At 34.1% G+C, this 20,699-nt stretch overlaps 2 protein-coding genes across 2 annotated transcripts in view; one reads left to right on the forward strand and one right to left on the reverse strand.

Moving 5' to 3' along the window:
- The window catches only part of MSH4 (mutS homolog 4), a 93,967-nt gene extending 90,272 nt beyond the window's left edge, over nt 1-3,695 (forward strand). The window contains exon 20 of the mRNA XM_075999426.1: nt 550-3,695. Within this exon, the coding sequence (XP_075855541.1) occupies nt 550-741 (192 nt within the window). The 3' untranslated portion in view covers nt 742-3,695. The remainder of the gene's footprint in view (nt 1-549) is intronic.
- A 3,370-nt stretch (nt 3,696-7,065) lies between these two features.
- ASB17 (ankyrin repeat and SOCS box containing 17) lies at nt 7,066-19,306 on the reverse strand. The gene is made up of 3 exons (XM_012787943.3): nt 18,906-19,306; nt 9,470-9,749; nt 7,066-7,354 (listed from the first exon to the last, which is right to left on the reverse strand). The coding sequence occupies exons 1-3, from the start codon at nt 19,304-19,306 to the stop codon at nt 7,148-7,150; spliced, it is 888 nt and encodes a 295-aa protein (XP_012643397.1). The 3' UTR covers nt 7,066-7,147.
- Nucleotides 19,307-20,699: the final 1,393 nt, after the last annotated feature.

A 20,699-nucleotide genomic window follows, 5' to 3' on the forward strand; every position in this document is an offset into this window, starting at 1 on the left:
CTATTTAGCAGAGTTTTTTTCATTGAAATATAATTTTCAAGGATATAAGAATCTGTGAAATAGTAGTAAATACTCATGAGACATTTTATTCTCCCAAATGATATTTCTTTAGTTCTTCTGTCATATTCTTTGCTAGGTGGATGGAGCTCATTTATCCAAAGAAATTAATTGACTCTTGAGTTCCATATTTCTATGGGAGGAGATAGAATATTGCCAAAGCTCACCAGCAAATTGGTATTGATTGGAACTGATCAACACCTAAGTGGACATATAGGGATAACATTTATCGGGTAGTGGGCAGGTGAGAGTGGGGAGGAGGGGATGGGTATATACATACATAATGAGTGAGATGTGCACCGTCTGGGGGATGGTCACGCTTGAAGCTCTGACTTGGCACAGGGTATGGGCAATATACGTAACCTTAACATTTGTACCTCCATAATATGCTGAAATAATAAAAAAAAAAGAATATTGCCAAAGCATGACTAAAACAAAAATTAAAGTATTTCTTTTTAAACTTGTATATATATACATTTTTTTCAATAACAGCAAAACCAAAGGAGTACCCCTGAGATGGAAAAACAGAGAGCTGTGTACCAGCTAGCCACTAGGCTTGTTCAAACTGCCCGAAACTCTCAATTGGATCCAGATAGTTTACGAACATATTTAAGTAATCTCAAGAAGAAGTATGAAGATGATTTTGCCAGGGCTGAACAAGTTCCAGGGGAGACTGAAGAATAGTAGCAATTCACATCTTGTACTAATGAAATAATATATGTTAATACAAGGAAACTCTTTAGGTTAATATGAGAACCTTTGCTCTCTTGAGAGCAAAAGAAAATAATATTTGTTAAACTTTATATTTTAATTGAAAATTACATTATATTAATCTCACTATTATCTATATATTCTACATGAAAAAAATTTTGTTATTATAACTTAACAAATGAGAATTATTTAAAGGGATGGTTTTTATGTTAGAAAAAAGTATAATGCACAACTGTTTTCTCATTTATGAAAATTTGCATTGTTAAGTCTTAAGTCTATTTATCCTTATAAATTATAGCTTAAAATATTACTATAAATATCTTAGCTTACAAAAAGCCTTTCTTTTTAGGTCTAGAACCTTATTTGAGCTTTTCTTTTACATTCTATTCTGAAGTAATAATACTCTATGACTCAACAGTTTCTTAATTATTACCTTCAAATTCCAACACTGGTTGGTTCTGAAGTTCATTAGAATGATACTAGAAATTTAAAAATATTCCTTTTGACATTCAATGTAGTTCTAAAGGGTGAGAATAAACAAATACATATGTCGTAATGCAGAGTACTTCTAGAAGGGAGAGGGGAAACATCATCACCTGGCTTTCAGTTTTTCAAGTAACCAGGAGTCTTATTTTCTTCTCATTCACTTCCTCCTTTTTTCCAATTTTAATTTTGGCTATCTTTATCGGGTGAGTAAAAGGCAGGAGAGGGGTAATATTGGTTTATTTGCCTCAGTTATTGGTTCACTAGGGAGTATTTTAAAGAACTTGTTCCATAGGCATGTGGTTTACACCACTCTTTCAGGGTTTACCTAAAGGTCATTCTTGTTTTTGTAAATGGGCAAAAGAGAATGGAAGACCACCAGTTGTTCATAACTGGAAATGTCGTATTTCTACACTTTCATCTCAGTAGATGACTTATGGACATAGTCTCTGCCCAAAGTCCTAACACAGGCCAACCAGTTATCTGGAATTTAAGGTATACATTTGAACCATTTATTCAGTGAGGGGTAGCTTACTAAAGACTTCGTCAAATTATTCACAGACTGGTTAGCAGCATATTTTTTGTAAATAATTGCATATTATATTTTATAATATTTAATATTAATATTTGTTGACTTTATTAAACCCTTCCTTAGCATTCGAATATTAGTAGCCAAATACATTGAAAAAGTTATAACTTAAATGACATCCATACTTTTTTGGAAAACTAAATGTAAAGTAGTTTTAGTTTTACATTCAATATATATCAAATGTCTTGTTAGACTGCTTACATTCCCTATTGTCAAGTTTTAGCAAAAGAGTATCACAGTATTTGTATTTGACTATTAGCCATATTTTAATTCACAGCCTTTGAAATGATCTATATTGTATGTGGTCATTCCTAAAATCAGTTGAGTAATTTAGGGTTGTGGCAAATTTCAAAAAGGCACTGAGGAGGAAAAGGACATAGCAGATTGTTTGGGATGGCAAGAAAGAAAAGGGAGGAAGCAATAAAAGACAAGAGGAATAGGCAGTGGGGAAAAAAACATAAACGGAGATAGCTGCTAAGTATCAAATATGTGGAATATCATTTCCTGAAATACATTAACTTCATTTTAGATTTAACCCCAATATTAGATTCCATCCAGCTTTTAAGGAATGTTTCATCGGGTATAGTTTTTGATGCAAAAACTGCAGCCAACTGATTAATCCCTTTTTGGAAATAGATTTAGATTTAGATACTGAATTAAAAATAGGTTTATATCTTCTTAAAATTAAATTACTTTTTCTTAATCATTCTGTACATAGCAGAAACATACCAAAAAGCAAATCAAATGAAGATATATAATTATTATGCCATGGCACTATAGAACAAAGGTGAATACTAGAGAGACAATCCATTCTTCAATTTTAAGATCTATTTGCTCTACTCTTCATTTCTTCTTTGTCTTTGCCTTTCTCTAAAATTATAGATTATTATCTCATAACTCAGCCTTTCAAGATAAATGCCAATAATGTTTTAGCAAACTCCTTTAATTTCCCCCTCAAAGCCATTTTTCAGTCTTTTCTACCTTTCTCCTCACAAGATAAAATCCTTCATAAGATAGTCTTCTTCAAGTTTAGGGGTAAAGTATGTGGGAGTGGAGGAGAAAGGCAGCTTATCCTCATGCCTAGGAAGTAATTTATTTTCAAGTTTATATTCAATAAAATTAACTCTTTTTTGGTGTACAGTTTTATGAATTTTAGTACATTTATGCATTCATGTAACTAGCAAAATTAGAAAACATAACAGTTCCATCACCCTAAAAGACTACCTGGGTGTTTTCTCTTTATAGTCAAATCGTTCCCTGACCCATAACTTTACCCCAGAAATCACAGACCTGTGTTCTTTCCCTATAGTTTTGTTTATTCCATAATGTCCAACAAGTGGAAACCATACAATATGTAACCTTTTGAGACTGACTTCTGTCACTTTGTATAATGCATCTGAGATTTATCCATGTTGTGTCTTTTAAAATTTTATTTCAAAATATTAAGGGTGTACAAATTGTTTTACATGGATAACTTTTATAATGCTTAAGTCAAGGCTTTTAGCATGCCCATTACACAAATAGTGTTCATTGTACCTGATAGGTAGGTTTTTACCCCACTTTTGATTTCCTATGACCTTTACATCTCTTTGTGCCTACGTGTGCCCATCAGTTAGAGAGTACATGTGGTGTTTGTTTTTCCATTACTCAAATGCTTAAGATAATGTCTTTTTATTGCTGACAAGTATTCCATTGTTTGTGTGTGCCACAGTTTGTTATCCATTCATTCTCTGAAGGACATTTGTGTTTCTAATTTTTGATGATTATGAATAAAGCTACTATAAACCTTTCTGTACAAGTTTTTGTAAGGGCATAAGTCTTCATTTATGTTAATTTTAGATTAAATGGAAGTGAAATAGCTGTGTCATATGGTAAGTGTATGTTTAACTTCATAAGAAGCTGTCAAACTGTTTTTCAAAGTGGTTATAACATCTTACATTCTCATCAGCCATATATGAGAGTTCCGGTTGATCCTCATGTTCACTAGTACTTGGTATTGTCAGTTTTCTTTTTTAAATCTAGCCATTCTAGTAGGTATATAGTGACCAATACTTTATTCTGAAAATTCTTTAGCTAGCAATGCTGTTTTATTTCTCTTTTTCCTATTATTTTTAGCCTCTTTTAGCTTACCCTCTCTGATAGCACATATCTAAATGTGCTATCTGTCCCTTCAAGCAAAAGTTTTAGAATAAGTCTTAGTTTTAGAAAGCCATAAAGTAAATGTAATTCAATAAATATTGACAATGGACCAGGCAACATATTAGGTGTTAGGAGTACAAAAGATAGGCTATCAGACTTTGAAGACCTCAGGTGTAATAAAGAAAAAATGTAAGGATTGAAACACCATGTAATAAGTAAAATAATAGAGGAATGTATTAAGGTAATGGCACAAAGAATACATAATTTTTGTGGGTCAAATGGATTTTAAAAGATAAAATATGTGAGCTGTTTAGGAAGGTAAAGTTATTTTTAGATAGAAGGATCAGCATATGTATAAACGAAGAGATGTGAACCTGTAAGCAGTTTGGTTTAGCTGGAGGATAGAGTGCACATGAGAGAGTGATGAAAGGATGAAGCATGCTGCTCTATATCAATTTCTCCTATGAATCACTGCAGAGTTTTAAGCTGTGTTTGTTATTGGGGGTTTGGGGAGGAGTAATGGTGGTGGTGGCTAATGATTGTTAGTAGATTTTCATTGTAATAAGATCATCTAGATGTAGCTTTAAAAATGCTGAGATGGGTGGATAAAACCACAGTCAAGGAGACCAAATAGCTTCAGAGACTATTTCAGTAGAGTTGATGAGGGATAAAGGTAGAAACGATGAAAATAGGACAAATGTATGTGGGAGGAGAGGAGCAGAGTGGGCAGAATGGCTTGTCAGGGAAAGAAGACATTGATTTGAAAGATATTAGGGAGATTTAGTGACTGATTAACTAGATTTAGTGACTGACCTAATATTTTAGTGAGGAGGTTTTATGAGTTGAATCTTGTCCCCTGTAAAAAGATATGTCCAAGTCCTAAACCTCAATACCTCAATGTGACCTTGTTTTGAAGTAGGTTCATGGAAAGTGTAATTGGAAAGGATGAGGTCATATTGGAGTAGGGTGGGCCCCTAATCCAAATGACAGTTGTCCTTATAAAAAGATGCCTTTTCATATGGCATTCACACAGGGAATTCCTGTGAAAAGGGAGGATGGGAGTGATGCATCTACAAAGCCAAGAAACACCAAAGATTGCTGGAAAACCACTACATGCTGGAAAGAGGTAAGAAAGGATTCTCAGGTTTCAGAGGGAGCAGAGTCCTAGTGACACCTTGATTTGGGGCTTTCAGTTTCCAGAACTACGAGACAAGAACTTTCTGTTGTTTTAAGCCACCCAGTTTGTGGAACTTTGTTATGGCAACTCTAGGAAACCAACACAGAAAGGAAGAGTTAAAGATGATTCTGGTTGGTGATGCCATCAGTCATGTTAAGAAATATGGAAGTACTCAGAATTCCAGTAGAAAGAAGTTCCTGAAACTTAGATGCTGCTTATTGCCCACCCTCTAGGATAGGTATGAACCATGTTCAGTAAAAGAGATGATTACACCAAATTCATCAAGCTTTCTTAGATTTGAAGATATAAGAAGTGAAGGATGGAAGAAAAGGATAATTGTAAAAAGATGTGCTGAAGTATTTACCCAGACATATCATTTCATCTGGATCAGCAATCTAATGTTTCTTTATATACTAGAGCTAGACTAAAGGTAGCTTTTGGGTTTTCCTCATATTAACACATATTTTCAACTAAAATATATGACTATCTTATGTGTTATTAGTAAAAGTAAATACTCAAATGTTAATATGCTGTGTATAGTGTGAACTTCCTTTGTATTTATGAGCTTAAAAATATGCTCAGTTATAATAAAATGTATTTTAATTCAGTGTGTAAATAAACATTTCTATAATTCAATCTGTAATGTATTTGTTTTTTACTTAAATGAAAGTGGAAGGAAAGAAAAAATAGACAATCTAGTTATATTGCTCCTTGTCTTTGCTACTTTGCTACTTTTGCTGCTTTACGTTCTGTCCTTTAGAAACTACGATAATATTCACACAGTTACCATGAACACTCTTTTCCTATGAAATGTCAAAATTTTGATAGTCCCCAGATTGCAAGTGAGTGGTGGAAAGTGCTACTATCTGTTATTATTTACTAAGACTGGTCCTAAAATATACAGTGATGAGGTGGGAACAGATCCTCATTGTCAGAGCTATTAAGAGTCTGAGATTTTCACCCTAATTGCAGACTAGTAGTTAGCCTACCACAGTTTTTGCTGTCAGAAGACAAAAGACTCCTGGGTTGGAACAAAGGACTTTATTACTGAACAGCAAACAGCATGAGCTTCATGCTTGTGTTTGTTTCACTTACGCTCACCCCCAAAGACATAGCATGGTCCAAGGAGATAGGCACACAGTGGATGTGTGTCATAGCTGAGGATCTCTAAGCTTGAGAAATTCCAATCTTTTATAATGAGCTCAAGCAAACCAGCTTAACCTTTTCCCTTTGACCTGAAGGAAGATATTACCTTCATTATACTAGACAGTAAGCAAACCTACTCTCTGCTCCAGAGGGCGACACTATGTCTGTCTTCCAAAGCTGCTCACTATACAAACATCCTTGAAAAGCTAGTCCATAATGAATAGAAGTTAGTGCCTCTGCTCCTAAGATAGGCAGTAACATGAGAGATCCACAAAGAACTGTCTTCCACTTCTCACCTTTGTGTTGAAGCTAGACCACATGGATACAGAGAGAAAAGTCAGGTACCCTAGGGATTTAGAAAGAAAAGAGCTAAAAAATTGTCTTTAAGTAAATTCAGTTTTTAAAGCTAAGTTTCTTTGTAACCAAAGAACATACAGATTTAACTGGTAACATTTTCATTTTGATGCAATGTTGGATCAAAATATTTCTTTTCTCTTTGTATCAACATGCATATAATATGTGCTGGGTGCAGTGGCAGGTGCCTGTAGACGCAGCTACTTGAGAGGCTGAGGCGAGAGGATTGCTTGATCCAGGAGTTTGAGACCAGCGCTGGGCAACATAGTGAGACCTCATCTAAAAGCAAATGTGTATCATTTATTCCACTGTACACAGGGCAGAGTCACATATTGATTAAAAAGTGATCTATTTGAGGTGTTATATGAAAATATATTTTCTCAATGGATGTTCAGTGCAATAAAAACTTACATGAAGTTAATAGTTTATTAACTTCTAAGTCATACATTAGTAGGCATCCTTAAGGAACTTAGGGTAAAGATGTGTATTAATCAGCTTTCTAAATTCAGGTAGTTCTGTAGACGAACAGGAATTAAAAGTGAAAATATTCCATTTGGGAGCATATTGTTGGTTAACAGTTGAGTCCTGATGGTTATTCTGCAAAGATGTATTAGCTCACATGGATCTTTGTATCTTGTTGAAGGAATGTAATCCAACCAATCTGAAATAATTGGACGTCTTCCTAAACTCAGCTGTGTCTGAAGAAAAGGGAAATATTTTAATTTTTGTAATGTTTTGTAATTTGGATTAAGTTCAAAGTATTAACATCTTTATTTTTTATTTAAATTAATAAAATAGATCTTAAATTTATATAACCCTTATACCTTTTTTCCCAAAGCATTTTCACCTGAGGCAGGTATTTTATTCCCACTTTATTCTCACAATGGTAAAGTTTAAATAATATATCTAATGACACAAGTCAAAATTTTTCTACAATTATACGTCTGGACAGGTTTTAATTTTAGATGGCTTGTACTTATATTTTATGAGCTTCTCTGGCTAGAGTAGTTACTGTCAACTTGACCATATACTGGAATTATCAGGGAGATTATAAAAAAAATACCAATGCTCAGGCACTAGTCCAGAATTCTGATTCATTTGTTCTGGGATTAGACACAGACCATAAATACTGAAAGTTCCTCAAGTGATTCCAGCCATTGTAGAGTAAAACAATACACAAAAAGACCTGACTGGAGGCCTGTCCAAATGAAAAGATATCTTTTAAATGTTTAGGAAGATATCTCTTTAAAGATTTAATCTTAGCAGACAAATATCAATAGGTTGACGTAGGAGGAAAAGACATTGTGTATCACAGATATTTCCCCAGTAGAACCCATACTCCACAGGCTACATGACACTTTCGCTTATCTAATTATTACATATATAATTTATTTAATATTTAGTCAATTATCAACTATTTAAAGAATAATATATGTTTAGTATTGTGCTAGGCTAGGTGCTTGGGGATAATTGCTAGACTATGCAAAATAGACACATTCTCTGTACTCAGAAGAGTCATGGTGTGGAGGTAGAAATATCTAAACATAAATTTACAATAAAATATATGTGCTATGATAGTTAAGACTACTGGGAAGTGTGAAAATGCCAAGCAGGGGCATTTAAAGTGTTCTTTAAGCAGTTTTAATGCTATTCTTTATCCTCTTGCTCAACGCTACTTTAACTTATTCAACCGCAATTGATTTAAACCCAGCTATAAATTCTTTGCCACTCAGGCAGGTGATTTTGGACAACTTACTCTATCCTAGTACTCTTCTACTGGGATTGTACCTCAGGAATAGCAATCATGGAACTGGTTGACAATTGATATGTTCCATAATAATTGTGCAGGACTAATACAGGGCAAGGACAAGTACATTTCTCAAGATGCAAACATTTTTAATTATTTTTTGTTTTAAAAATGGGCTACCAAAATAATTTGACCAATTTACTTTCTTACAGTTGGCTCAGGCATTGATATTCATTGTTGAGGCATTAAAGAAAAAAAAACTCCAGTAGAGTTATATCTCTTATGAGTTTATTTCTGAAGTTGTACCTTTAAAGATTAGGGGAACAGCTGGATTCCTTGGTAACTTGACTTGTTGAAATTTATAGGAGTACCTTCCCTCTCCATTAAACAGACTTATTTCTTGCTACTAATGGGCATGGTAAAATTTGATGTTGAAACTTGCAGTTCATTTCGAAAGGGCAAACAAACTCTATATAAATAGACAATTTTTTCTCTAACTTGATTTGTTCCAAAAACTTTATCAAGGAGAAAGTCTCCACATTTCTAAGAAATATATATTTTCAATTGAACAAATATTTTAGCCTTTATTTATATTTTTATAATGCTTAAAATTGCTATCAGATTTTGAATGGAAAAATCTGTTTCATGGTATTGATTATATTTATGGGGAGAAATTTAACCCTCATTTCGAAATATTCTATTGGAAAGGAGATCTGTTAAATTTTTAACTGATCTTGTTTTTAAGAGACACAGAAATCTTAATAAACACAGTTCATTATGTAATTAGGATGTAATTATATATATCTACTTAATAACATTAAAATAAACTATTAATAAAGATAAGATTCTTTCATATTTATAAAAACAAAATTATGAAGTAAAGAGCTAATGTTTGAGTTGATTTAGATTTTACCTGCCATGTTTAAGTAATAAGCACATATTAATGATTAAATGGTCACTGGACGTAATCTATAGATTAAAATTTAACTTTATTTTTTCCTTGACAGTTTTATCTTCAGATTTATCAATATTTGAGCTCAAAACTGAAAAACAATGTTGTGCTTACCTCTATTTCCCTGATTGAAATGACAGAAAGCACTCTGGAACACAGCACTAAACATATTTTGGCATCTTCCTGGATGTCAACCAATTCGTGATCAACCATTATTCTTACTCTTGAAGGGTAGAGCAATATTGTTAAGACAATGTTGATAGGATTTTTTTCTCTTTCTAAGATTCCATATTGCAGGAGTATTTTTAAAATATTAGACTGTCTTGTCTGAGCTACGTAAAGTAGAGGTGTGATCCCACTTAGTGGGCTTGGACAGTATACTGGTGTGAAAGTTCTGTGAATGAAACAAAAAAAATCTTACTAAATACAGAAATAAGAAATGCATGAACACTCTGTCTTAACAGTAATGGGAAAATAATAGTATGATCTTAAATATTAAATGTCTTAAATGTAACTTTACATATGTCTTAAAAGGAGTTTTCCAATCTGTGACTGTAGACCAAAATGAAGGTTCAAAGTAAACTCCTACTAAACATTTAACCCCCACCTTACACTTGTAAAAATAAAAAAGATTTACAATGTGTGGAAAGTGTTTACTTTTAGTAATAGCAATTCCATTTGACAAATCCATACTGATTTGGACAGTATTATAAAACTGATGTAGCTCTGGAACATCTAAAATGAGAAAGAAGGACAGACCTTTTGATTTAACTTTATGAGCAGAACAGAACTATGTGACCATTTTGATATCTTTTTGTTTTTGTTCTTCTTGATCATATGTCAGACATGAGCTTGAATTGAGTTTAGAGATTAGATGAAAAAGGAATAAATGTAATTACCTTAATTGTTTTTTTTTCACTTTAATAAAATTAGAATTGGTATTCCTGGGCTTAGGAAATGTAAATAATAGAGAGAGCCATATCAGATCTCTCAAGGGCAGAATTATTTTTCTTAAGTGAAGTTTGCCTCTGAAATCTTATTTTTTCTGGAGTGCCACATAAAGGCTAGACCTAAATTTCTCCTCTTGTATAACAGAAATGAAATTTTATTTTTTCTAACGTTATATAGTGCTTATAATTGTTTCATTTAATAGACCTTTAGCTTGCTACTGAGTTGGCCGGTCAATGTAAATGTAGAGTAGTCATGGTTGTGGTGTCCTTGACCATAGGGGATTTTATATTAGCAAACCTTAATTTTGCCAACTAACATGGTTTTTAGGACTAAGGAAAAGGAAATTTTATTGATTCTTGTCTCTGGAATTCTCTTGATTGGCCTAAAATACTAATACATTCTGCAGAACAGCATACAAAGTATAAATATTGGATATAAACAAATATGCAGAGCAAGGAAAGTCTTATTCAAAAAGGGGAACTTTAAGATTACAGGTATAGTAATTAAGATGGTAGGTAGCATGGTATAATGATATCAGTAGTGGAGACTTAAGCCTTCTAGGTTCTATGTTTTGGTTCTCCTAACTAGCTGTGCAATCTTGGGTAAGATAGCCAGCCTCTTTGGGTCTCAGTTTCCTCATGCATTTATGTACTTATTTGCTCATTCCTTCACTAACTAATTTATTTAACTTTCCAGAATGTACTGAGCAGTAGATATACAGAGATGAAAGATGTAGTCCTTGATTTTTATAGTCTAGTGAGTAAAACAGAAGAGAAATTCAATAAGTACAATACAAGGTGGTAATGGCAATGATGTAAGTGTGCTCAGAGTACTATAGAAGCACTGAGGAGGGGTACTTAACTTTACCTGCTACAGTCATTTCTTGTGGGTTACCCAGGAACTAAGACTTGAAGGAGTAATAGGTGTTTTCCAATAAAAAGATTGGAAAGAATGTTTTAGGCACAAGTATAAACCAGCATTGGAGGATTGCTATACCTAAACTAGCTATATAAAATAAATGTTTTGCATTAGATGAGCTTTCATCAAACTTATTATCCATAGAATCCTACAAAACTAAGAAAAGAGAGCTTCTCTGGTTGAAGTGGATTTGAGGGTCCTATAACCCTCCCTCTGCTGGGTCCCTTGTCAGGGACTCCTAAAACTACAGTTAGAAAATCACTAAGACCAACTAGTTTATCTCTGAAGTTTCATCAAGCTCTGACATCCAGGATTTTGTAATTACAAAAAATAGTGTGATATATTGCAAAGTAGCATTCTAGAAATCAAGATGTGGATTTTTTCTAATACTCTGCCACTAGTGTGTACACACACACACACACACACACACACACACACACACACATAGAGAGAGAGAGAATGAATCATCTCCAGACCAGTAATGTCCTGGACATCTTACGTTTTTTACAAATAATTCCAACACATATAGAACTCCTAAACTATTCCTTCTACATTACCTGTCATTGGTATGCAGTTTCCCAACCTCCACTGTATCTAGCTATTTCATAATTCTTTGCTTTGTATATGTTCTCTTTCATTTTGATTCTAGGACAAGTCCAGCTCACCTTATTAGACCCTGTCCAATAAACTCTTTTGTGAAGTCTTTGATTACCCTGATCTTTCTCTTATTACTCGTGACACTTTGTACATACATCTCCATTAAGCTCTTATTTTGGAAAACTTATTTAACATCTCTAAACCTTCATTTTCTCATCTTCAAAATAAATGGTTGAGCAAGATGATCTATAAAAATGTAAGCTCTTAAAGGGCAGTAATTATTCTTAGTTCACTACTGTATCTCCAAGTGCCTAGAGCAATGCTGGCCCATTAGTAGGCATTCAGATATTTGTTAATTGAAAATTTTTTACTATCATCCTGTGTGAGTGTGTGTATATATATGTGTGTGTGTGTGTGTGTGTGTGTGTGTGTCTGTGTGTGTATGCGTTCCTTGAATTAGTTCTGCAGCTTTCAGGCCTAACAGGAATTTTGTTGATATGCAATCATTTAAACTTTTCAAAGGCAGTTTAATTTATTCATCTTTCTAGTTCTTAAGAAAATATTTGACTTAAGAGCCCTATAAATATGGAAATTCAGGCAATTTAGGGGACAAAATATACCATAAGTGGTCATTATTAAGATTTAGAGATATTAGTTGATTCTAAGATACTAAGATTGACATTACCATTAGAAGATATTGAATAAATACTGAAAAATGTTGAAAACATGACTAAAACTCAAATAGGCTTCAAACGAGATTTAAAAGTCTAATCTGTACCCAAATGACATATGATTAATCCTCATGTTTAAAGAGTATGTTACTGTAAACCAAAATTTGCTTAATCTGTACTGACAGTTAATTATAACAGTTCTTATATGGATGGAGTGCAGCAAGCAAAGCAAGAATTAGTTTTTAAATGTGAGGTTAATGAACTGAACCCTCTGTATCTGAAAACCTGTCATATACGCTTATGAAATGGAGCATAATATTTCCATATAGACATGCAGAGAATGATTCAGTTTTGTAGCTATAATTATTTCTGAATTTTTCCTACTTCTTCCCTTTTGGATTCTAGTTGAAAAATGTAATCAATTTTTTAAAATAATTTTATCTCTGTGATGTTTAACACAGTCGACTTTCTTGAGACCATGTTTTCCTTTTACTTAGACCAGTCTCTCCAAGTTACCCATCTTTCTCTTTGGCTATTCCTCCTTAACCCTCTTTCACTGGCTCCTTTTTCTCTGCCCTTAACGTCTAAGTAAATATGCATGGCCTTTTGACCAATTTTCATTTAACTAATTATTCTCAGGCAATTTCATCCATGACCATAACTTTAACTATAATCTATTCATGTATTTCAACAAATATGGAATATATACTATATGCTAGGAACTATTTTAGGTGCTTAGGATATATAAGTGAATAGAATAAAGACCCTTACTGTGTTGCTCATATTATAGTGAAGAAAGACCAACAATAGAATGAATATAGCAAATAAGCCAATCTTTTAATATCTTAGAAGGTAATAAGTGCTATGGAAGGTATTATCTTAGAAGGTAATAAATGCTATGGAACAAAGAAAATGTAGAGCAGGACAAAAAGTATGGATGTGCTGTGGATGGTTGCAATGAGGGTATTTTCCAATTTTAAATAGGATAATAGGAGAGGGCATTACTGAAAGGTAAAATTTGGAAATAGACTAGAAGGAGGAAATGGGGAAGTAGCCATTTGGATATTTAATGGCCCTAAGGCAGGAGAGTGTGCCTGGAGTGATGAAGGAAGAATAAGGGAGCCAGTGTGGCTGAAATAGGACAGAAGTAATGGGATGCCAAAATTATGTAGAACCTGTGGATCACTGTAAATGGAATGGACATGCCATTGGAGGTTTTGAGTAGAAGAGTAACATGATTTGCCCTTTGCTGAGAATTTGCTCTAGGATAGAAGGAAGGAAACCATTTAGCTTGCAACAGGGTGATAGCAGAGGTGGCCAGATTCTGTATATTATTTGCAGATAGAGCCAACAAATATCCTAACAGACTAGGTGTGAGATATAAGAGAAAGAGAGGTATTAAGGATGGAACTATATATCCAGCTACCTACTACATATCTCTACCGGGATATCTGTAAGGCAATGCAAACTCATATGTCCAAAAGTGACTTTGTAGGTTTCTTGTAATAGCTTATCTTAGTTTTGTGACACGACCATTGGAGTAGGCTAAATAATGTCCCCTCAGTATGAGAAAAGAGACTTTGCAGATATAGTTAAGATGTGGATCCTGAGATAGGAGAATATCCAGGTAGGCCCAATGTGATTGCAACAGTGTTTATAAGAAATGTCAGAAAATGATGGAAGCAGTGTCAATGAAGGAGATACGATGACACTGTAGTGCTGGCTTTGAAGATGAAGGATGAGGCCATGAACAAGGAAAGCAGATGGCCCCCAGAAGCTGGCAAAGGCAAGGAAGGAGATTCCTCTCTAGAGTTTCCTAAGGAATAAGACCTGCTGAAACCTTGATTTTAGCTCAGTAAGACTCATTTTGAACTTCTGACCTCTAGAACTATAAGATAAATTTGTGGGTTTTTTTTTTTCTTTTTTGAGACAAGGTCTTATTCTGTTGCCAGGGTGCTAAAGTACAATGGTGTCATCAAAGCTCACTGCACCTTCAAACTCCTGGGCTCATACAATCCTCATGCCTCAGATTCTCAAGTAGCTGAGACTACAGACACACAACCCCACACCCAGATAATTTTTATATTTTTTTGTAGAGATGGGGGTCTCACTATGTTGTTCAAGGTGGTCTTGAACTCCTAGCCTCAGTGATCCTGCATCTGGCCTGTATTGTTTGAAGCCATTAAGTTTGTGAAAATTTGTTGCAGCAGCAGCAGGCAAACTAATACAACTGGTCTCAAAATTTAGAAATCTGAAGATGAATTCATTTGTCTCTTTGATTCTCCACTTCTACCTAAAAAATATCTCTTTTCCCCACTGCTATTGTTTTAGTTTAAGTTCTCCTTATAATTTACCTGGATAGTTGTAGTATCAAAGGGTGTTGGGTCTGGAAGTTGGAGAGGATGGTGGCAGGGCAGAATTAGTTCTTTCCTCACAACTATTATAAATACACATACAAGCTAAGTAAGCACACTGTCCATGCTATGCAAATTTAGTTTCCAGGAACTTCTCTAACCACCTCCTCTTTTTAAATCAGATCACTTCCCCCAACCCTTCCTACATAGAACATTGTACCTGTAGTGTTTGAGTAGTCTGCCACCTGGTTTCCCTGGCCCTAGCCTCAACCTCCCTTCCTACAATCCAGTCTTCAAATGGGGGCTGATATATCTTTTTATTCTACAAGTTTGACTTTCATCAGCCAGGCATCACCCATGGCATAAATTTCATATTTCTCAGTTTGGCCTACAACGTCCTTCCAGGTTTCACTTCCGGGCTTCATCTCTCTTGCTACCTGATTCCCATTTCACTCTCTAGCTATTACTAAACTGCCAGTCGTCACTGGCTACAACATGTCATTGTGTCTTTCTTGGTTTTAGTTGTCCTCCTTCTGCCTAAATTACATTTCTTCAAGGGGAAAAAAAAGAGAAAACTCTCTTTTGTCTTTTAAAAATCAATTTAAGACATCACATCTTCTAGAGAATCTTTTCAGATACCTTCTCCTCCCCAATAATGTTAACAATTTCCTTCACTGCTCTATCTGTACATGCTTTTATTTTTGTCCTTGTAGTGTAATTATAACTGTTTCTTACATTGATGCCTCACTTACTAAAAAAGCACTACCAAACCAGCAATGATGTCTACTTTGTTTTTGTATCCCCAATAAATAACACAGTGCCTGAGCACTTAGAAAATGCTTAATAAATTATTACTGTTATTTTATTTTTTTAAGACAGAGTCTCACTCTGTTGCCCGGGCTAGAGTGCTGTGGCATCAGCCTAGCTCACAGCAATCTCAGACTCCTGGGCTCAAGCAATCCTCTTGCCTCAGCCTCCCAGAGTGCTAGGATTATAGGTGTGAGCCACCGCGCCCTGCCATTACTGTTATTTTAACTGAATGACATCATCTCTCTTTAACCACTTACAGCCTGTCACACAATGGCATATAGATATTTGTTGCAGGTTTATTGTTAAAACCAACAAACTTGAGTTTCTTTCCCTCATTAATTTTATCTCCTTTCCTCCAGGAACCAAATACTTCATTATTATAACAGTGAAATTACCAAACTAGAGAGAGTTAGATAAATATTGTTTTGTTTCTATTAAATTTGAGATACCACATGGCAATGTCAAGTAGACAGCTAAATATAGAAGGAGTCTGGAGTTCAGAGGAAAGGTTAGAGCTGGAGATAAAAATTTGGGAATTATTGGCATGTACATAATATTTAAAGTCATAGGACTGAGTAAAGTATTTAAGGGAAAGCATATAGCAAGGAAAAGAGAAGGACCCACCCCCGGTAAAAGTGTGGTTTCCCTTAGGAAATAGTTAACTCACTAATACTGGAGCTGTTCAGAAAAAACCCAGTGAGTGTCAGCCAGGGATGCTATAGGAGAGATTGCTCTACCAGGGTCAAGATTTGCTAATAAATTCTTAGGCTTCGTGCAAATCTAAAATTCTATGATTCTGAAAGATCCAAATGATGTTGTGGTAAGTAGAATTGGCGTGTAATGAGTTTTAGTTTGTGGATGCATCTATTTATTAATTTTAAAACCATATCTTAAGACAGTTGTTAATGGCACTCTATCATGTCCCACTGTGTGTTTCTCTTTTTTTCATTTTCCTTCCAGTTTTTTTCATCTCACTCTCCATTTTTAATTATTTTTATTTATTCTCTCTTCCTCTGTTTTAATTTCTTTTTCTTTCCCACGGGCCTGCCAGGGCTGCATATAGGCATTGCACAGCCAGCAACACTCACCTTTAGAAGCTGCTGAGTTCTGCTATAGTTACAAATATAATGGTTACTTTAAAAACTTATAACAGATTAAACCTAAAGCATGAAACTATAAGAATTCTAGAATAAAATGTTGGAAAAACTCTTATAGGCATTGGCCTACACAAAGAATTTATGAAGAAGATTTCCCAAAGGCAATCATAGCAACAACAAAAATAAAGGGGTACCTGATCAAATTAAAAAGCTTCTGCACAGCCAAGGAAACTATCAAGAGAGCAAACAGAAAACCTACATATTGGGAGAAAATATTCACATGCTACACATCCGATAAAGGGCTGATAACTAGAATCTATATAAAACTCAGGAGAATCAGCATGAAAAAAATCAAACAACCCTATCAAAAAGTGGGCAAAGCACATGAATAGAAACTTTTCAAAAGAAGATAGACTAATGGCCAACAAACATATGAAAAAATGCTCTATATCTCTAGTCATCAGGGAAATGCAAATCAAAACCACAATGAGATATCACTTATCTCCAGTGAGAATGGCCTTTATCAAAAAGTCCCAAAACAACAAATTTTGGCATGAATGCGGAGAGATGGGAACACTCATATACACTGCTGGTAGGACTGCAAACTAGCACAACCTCTGTGGAAAGTGATATGGAGATACCTCAAAGAGCTACAAGTAGAATTACCATTTGATCCAGCAATCCCGTTACCGAGCATCTACCCAAAGGGACAAAAGACATTCTATAAAGAAAACCATCTGCACTCGAATGTTTACAGCAGCACAATTCACAATTGCAAAGATGTGGAAACAACCGAAGTGCCCATCAATACATGAGTGGATTAATAAAATGCAGAATATGTATACCATGGAGTTCTACTTAGCTACAAAAAACAGTGGTGATCTCACACTTCTTGTATTATCCTGGATAGAGCTGGAGCCCATTCTATTAAGTGAAGTACACAAGAATGGAAAAACGAGCACCACATTTACTCACCATCAAATTGGTATTAACTGATCAACACGTGCACATATAGTAGTAACATTCATCGGGTGTCAGGCCGATGGGAAGGGGGAGAAGGGGATGGGTATATACACACCTAAGGGGTGTGCTGCGTACCATCAGGGGGATGGACACACTTGAAGCTCTGACTCAGATGGGGCAAAGGCAGTATATGTATGTAACCTAAACAATTGTATCCCCGTAATATGCTGAAATTTAAAAAATCTGTGTTTGGGAGTTTTCATTTACTGATATTCCCAAACCACAGCTATCAGTTCACGTACTTGAGTAATTACTAAGGAATGCAGTCCAGAAAACAATTCTGCTTTAGGCAGAACCTAAATTAGTTTAGTCTTTAACTGATCTCATTTGTTTTGTTTTTCATTGCATATGTTCTCCTATCATTGTCCCTAGTACAGTGCTGCATGCATAGTAAGGTAATCCATAATTATTTTGTTGAATGAGTGAACAAATGCACATCCATTTAATCAGATTAATACCGAAAACCAAAGAATAAATTGGAGTTGGTGCAAAATGCATAACCTTGGAATCTATATCACAGACTATACATAGAGGTCATTTGGGAGAATTTATCTTCATAAGATCCTCAGTAGTACTCATTAGGTAGATTGGCATGTTCAGATTAAAAACTTAGGTCTATAATAGACTTGACTTACATTGTGCTCAATTCTGTAGAATTTGGAGTTAAATTTATTGATGTTTAACACACAAATAGGGAAATATCACGTTTAATAAATATTACTGAGTGAAGATATGTACATGTTCTCAATTGTACTGTGAAAGTCAACTTATACGTACATACTATAAATATATGATCTCAGGATTCTCAAAAAGGAAAGATCACAGTATTATACAAAACAATGTCTTTATTTAGAGAAACCTAAGATTTTTAACATTGCATTACCCTTAGCACTAACATGTAAGCTATATGGAGCAGAAACACTAATAATTTATTGGTATATAATGTATACATAGGTAAAAGTTGATTACATAATGAAGCAGTGAAGGAGTGAACAAATGAATGAGCGATTAAGTCAGGATTCCTTATCCCTATATAGTCACTATGCAGATTAATTTTAGAAGAAAAAGTACTATAATCTTCTAAAGATAAATTTTCTCGTTCTATGATGAAAATATATGAGATTATTACCTCCATATCAGTGCCAGGTTACAACTTCTGTCTTGAACATAGTCTTTTGTCTTCTTGAGAAGCAATTCCACAAATTCAGGATTACCTTTTCTGGCAAAAACCCAGTACAGAATTGTATTCACACATATTTCAGTAAATTCAAGGTTAAAATTTAGTTCGAAATGATATCCTGATTTTTCCACAAACGTAATAAAATCTGTGAGTAGTATGTCAAACCCGTCCAAGTCGACGTACCTCAGAATTTTTGCCAGTGTTCTGTAAATCCTAGGTTCGTAACAGTGGTATCCCCACTGACCCAAAAACTGCAAGGAGGGTCTTTTAACAATTTTGTCAAGGAGATTACAGAATATATTGCTTCTTGGACAAGAAGGCTTACAACATAATTTAGAAGATTTATTCATTGCTACTAAGTCAGCAATATAGAAATAAAATCAGAGGTTGGCATACTGTAATCCTTCAGTTACATATTTTGATAATGTGGTGGGTCCACAAACAGGAAGTGCCTTTTAAACTGTAGTCAGAAAAAATATCATATGAAATCTTACCATAAAGTACTGGGTGACATCACAATAGATGGAGACCTGTCATCAGCATAGGTCAGAAATTTGGGTATTATATGTAACTGGTGACAATTAAGAGTGAGACATATTGGACAGAAATGGCATGCATGAGAGCTAAGAACGATATTTTTAACTTTCGAAGAATTTAGCTCAAGCTAGTCTGTATATTTCTCAAGTGCTAAAAGTACAGTCTATATGTACCTTAGACTAAATAATATTAATAAACTGTTCTTTTTAGGCTATCTTGTAAACAGATAATGATAGCGAGAGTGAAAAAGTTCAAGGACTGCTGTTCTCATGTTCTGCATGAATACTATGTGTTCTCACTTAATCCCCATAGATTATTTCCACTATTTTATAGTTGAGGAAATTGAGACTTTGATAGGTTAAGTAACTTGCCAATAGGCACTATGTTCATTCCCAGGGAGAAAGGATTTCATATAATATTAAACAGAATTTAGAAACTTTGTTTTAAAATTTGAAATTTTATATACATTATTCCTCTATAAATCAGGAAGAGTATATACAGTTTTGGCATTAAAGGCACTTCAAGCTTGATATAGCATCCTTGCTTCAGTAAAATAAAGAGTATGTTACAGTTGTTTTATATTATTTAGTATTTGATGTTTCAGGCACCTTTCTATATCATTCACAGAGATCAGTCTTACCTTGGGTGTATGTATTAGCATTTTTAAAGGTACTTAAATATTTTCTTTTTCCTTTTGCATATTTTCTTTCTATCATATAAGCGATATCTTTTTAGTAAGAAGAAATTATAAATTTGTATTTACTATAATGTATATCCCTTAATATTACATTTAATTTTGTAAACTCTAAGCTCTCCTTCCCCAGCATGATGACCTAATTAAATTACCTTCGTATTGTCATCTTTCTGAAAACTAAGAGTTTTGTTGTTTTCCTCTATTTTTTCTTTTTAAATTTTCTCCATCTCAAAAATATATTTTTAATTGAACAGGTTTTTATTTATTTATTAATACAATACATAAAAGTTAAGAAAAATTGAAACATTATAGAGCCAGTGAAAATCTCTCCCAGAGATAATCATATTGGTAGTTTTGTGTATAATTTTTAAGTATTTTTATGCTTATGTATGTATATAAATAGATAAATATTATATAATTTGTTATTTTTATATAAATGGGATAACATACATAACTGGTTTTATGAGCTGCTGTTTATATATAGGTACCTTTGCATGACCATATGTAATAAT

Source organism: Microcebus murinus, chromosome 2 (genome assembly GCF_040939455.1).
Source record: "Microcebus murinus isolate Inina chromosome 2, M.murinus_Inina_mat1.0, whole genome shotgun sequence".
Lineage (NCBI taxonomy): Eukaryota > Metazoa > Chordata > Mammalia > Primates > Cheirogaleidae > Microcebus > Microcebus murinus.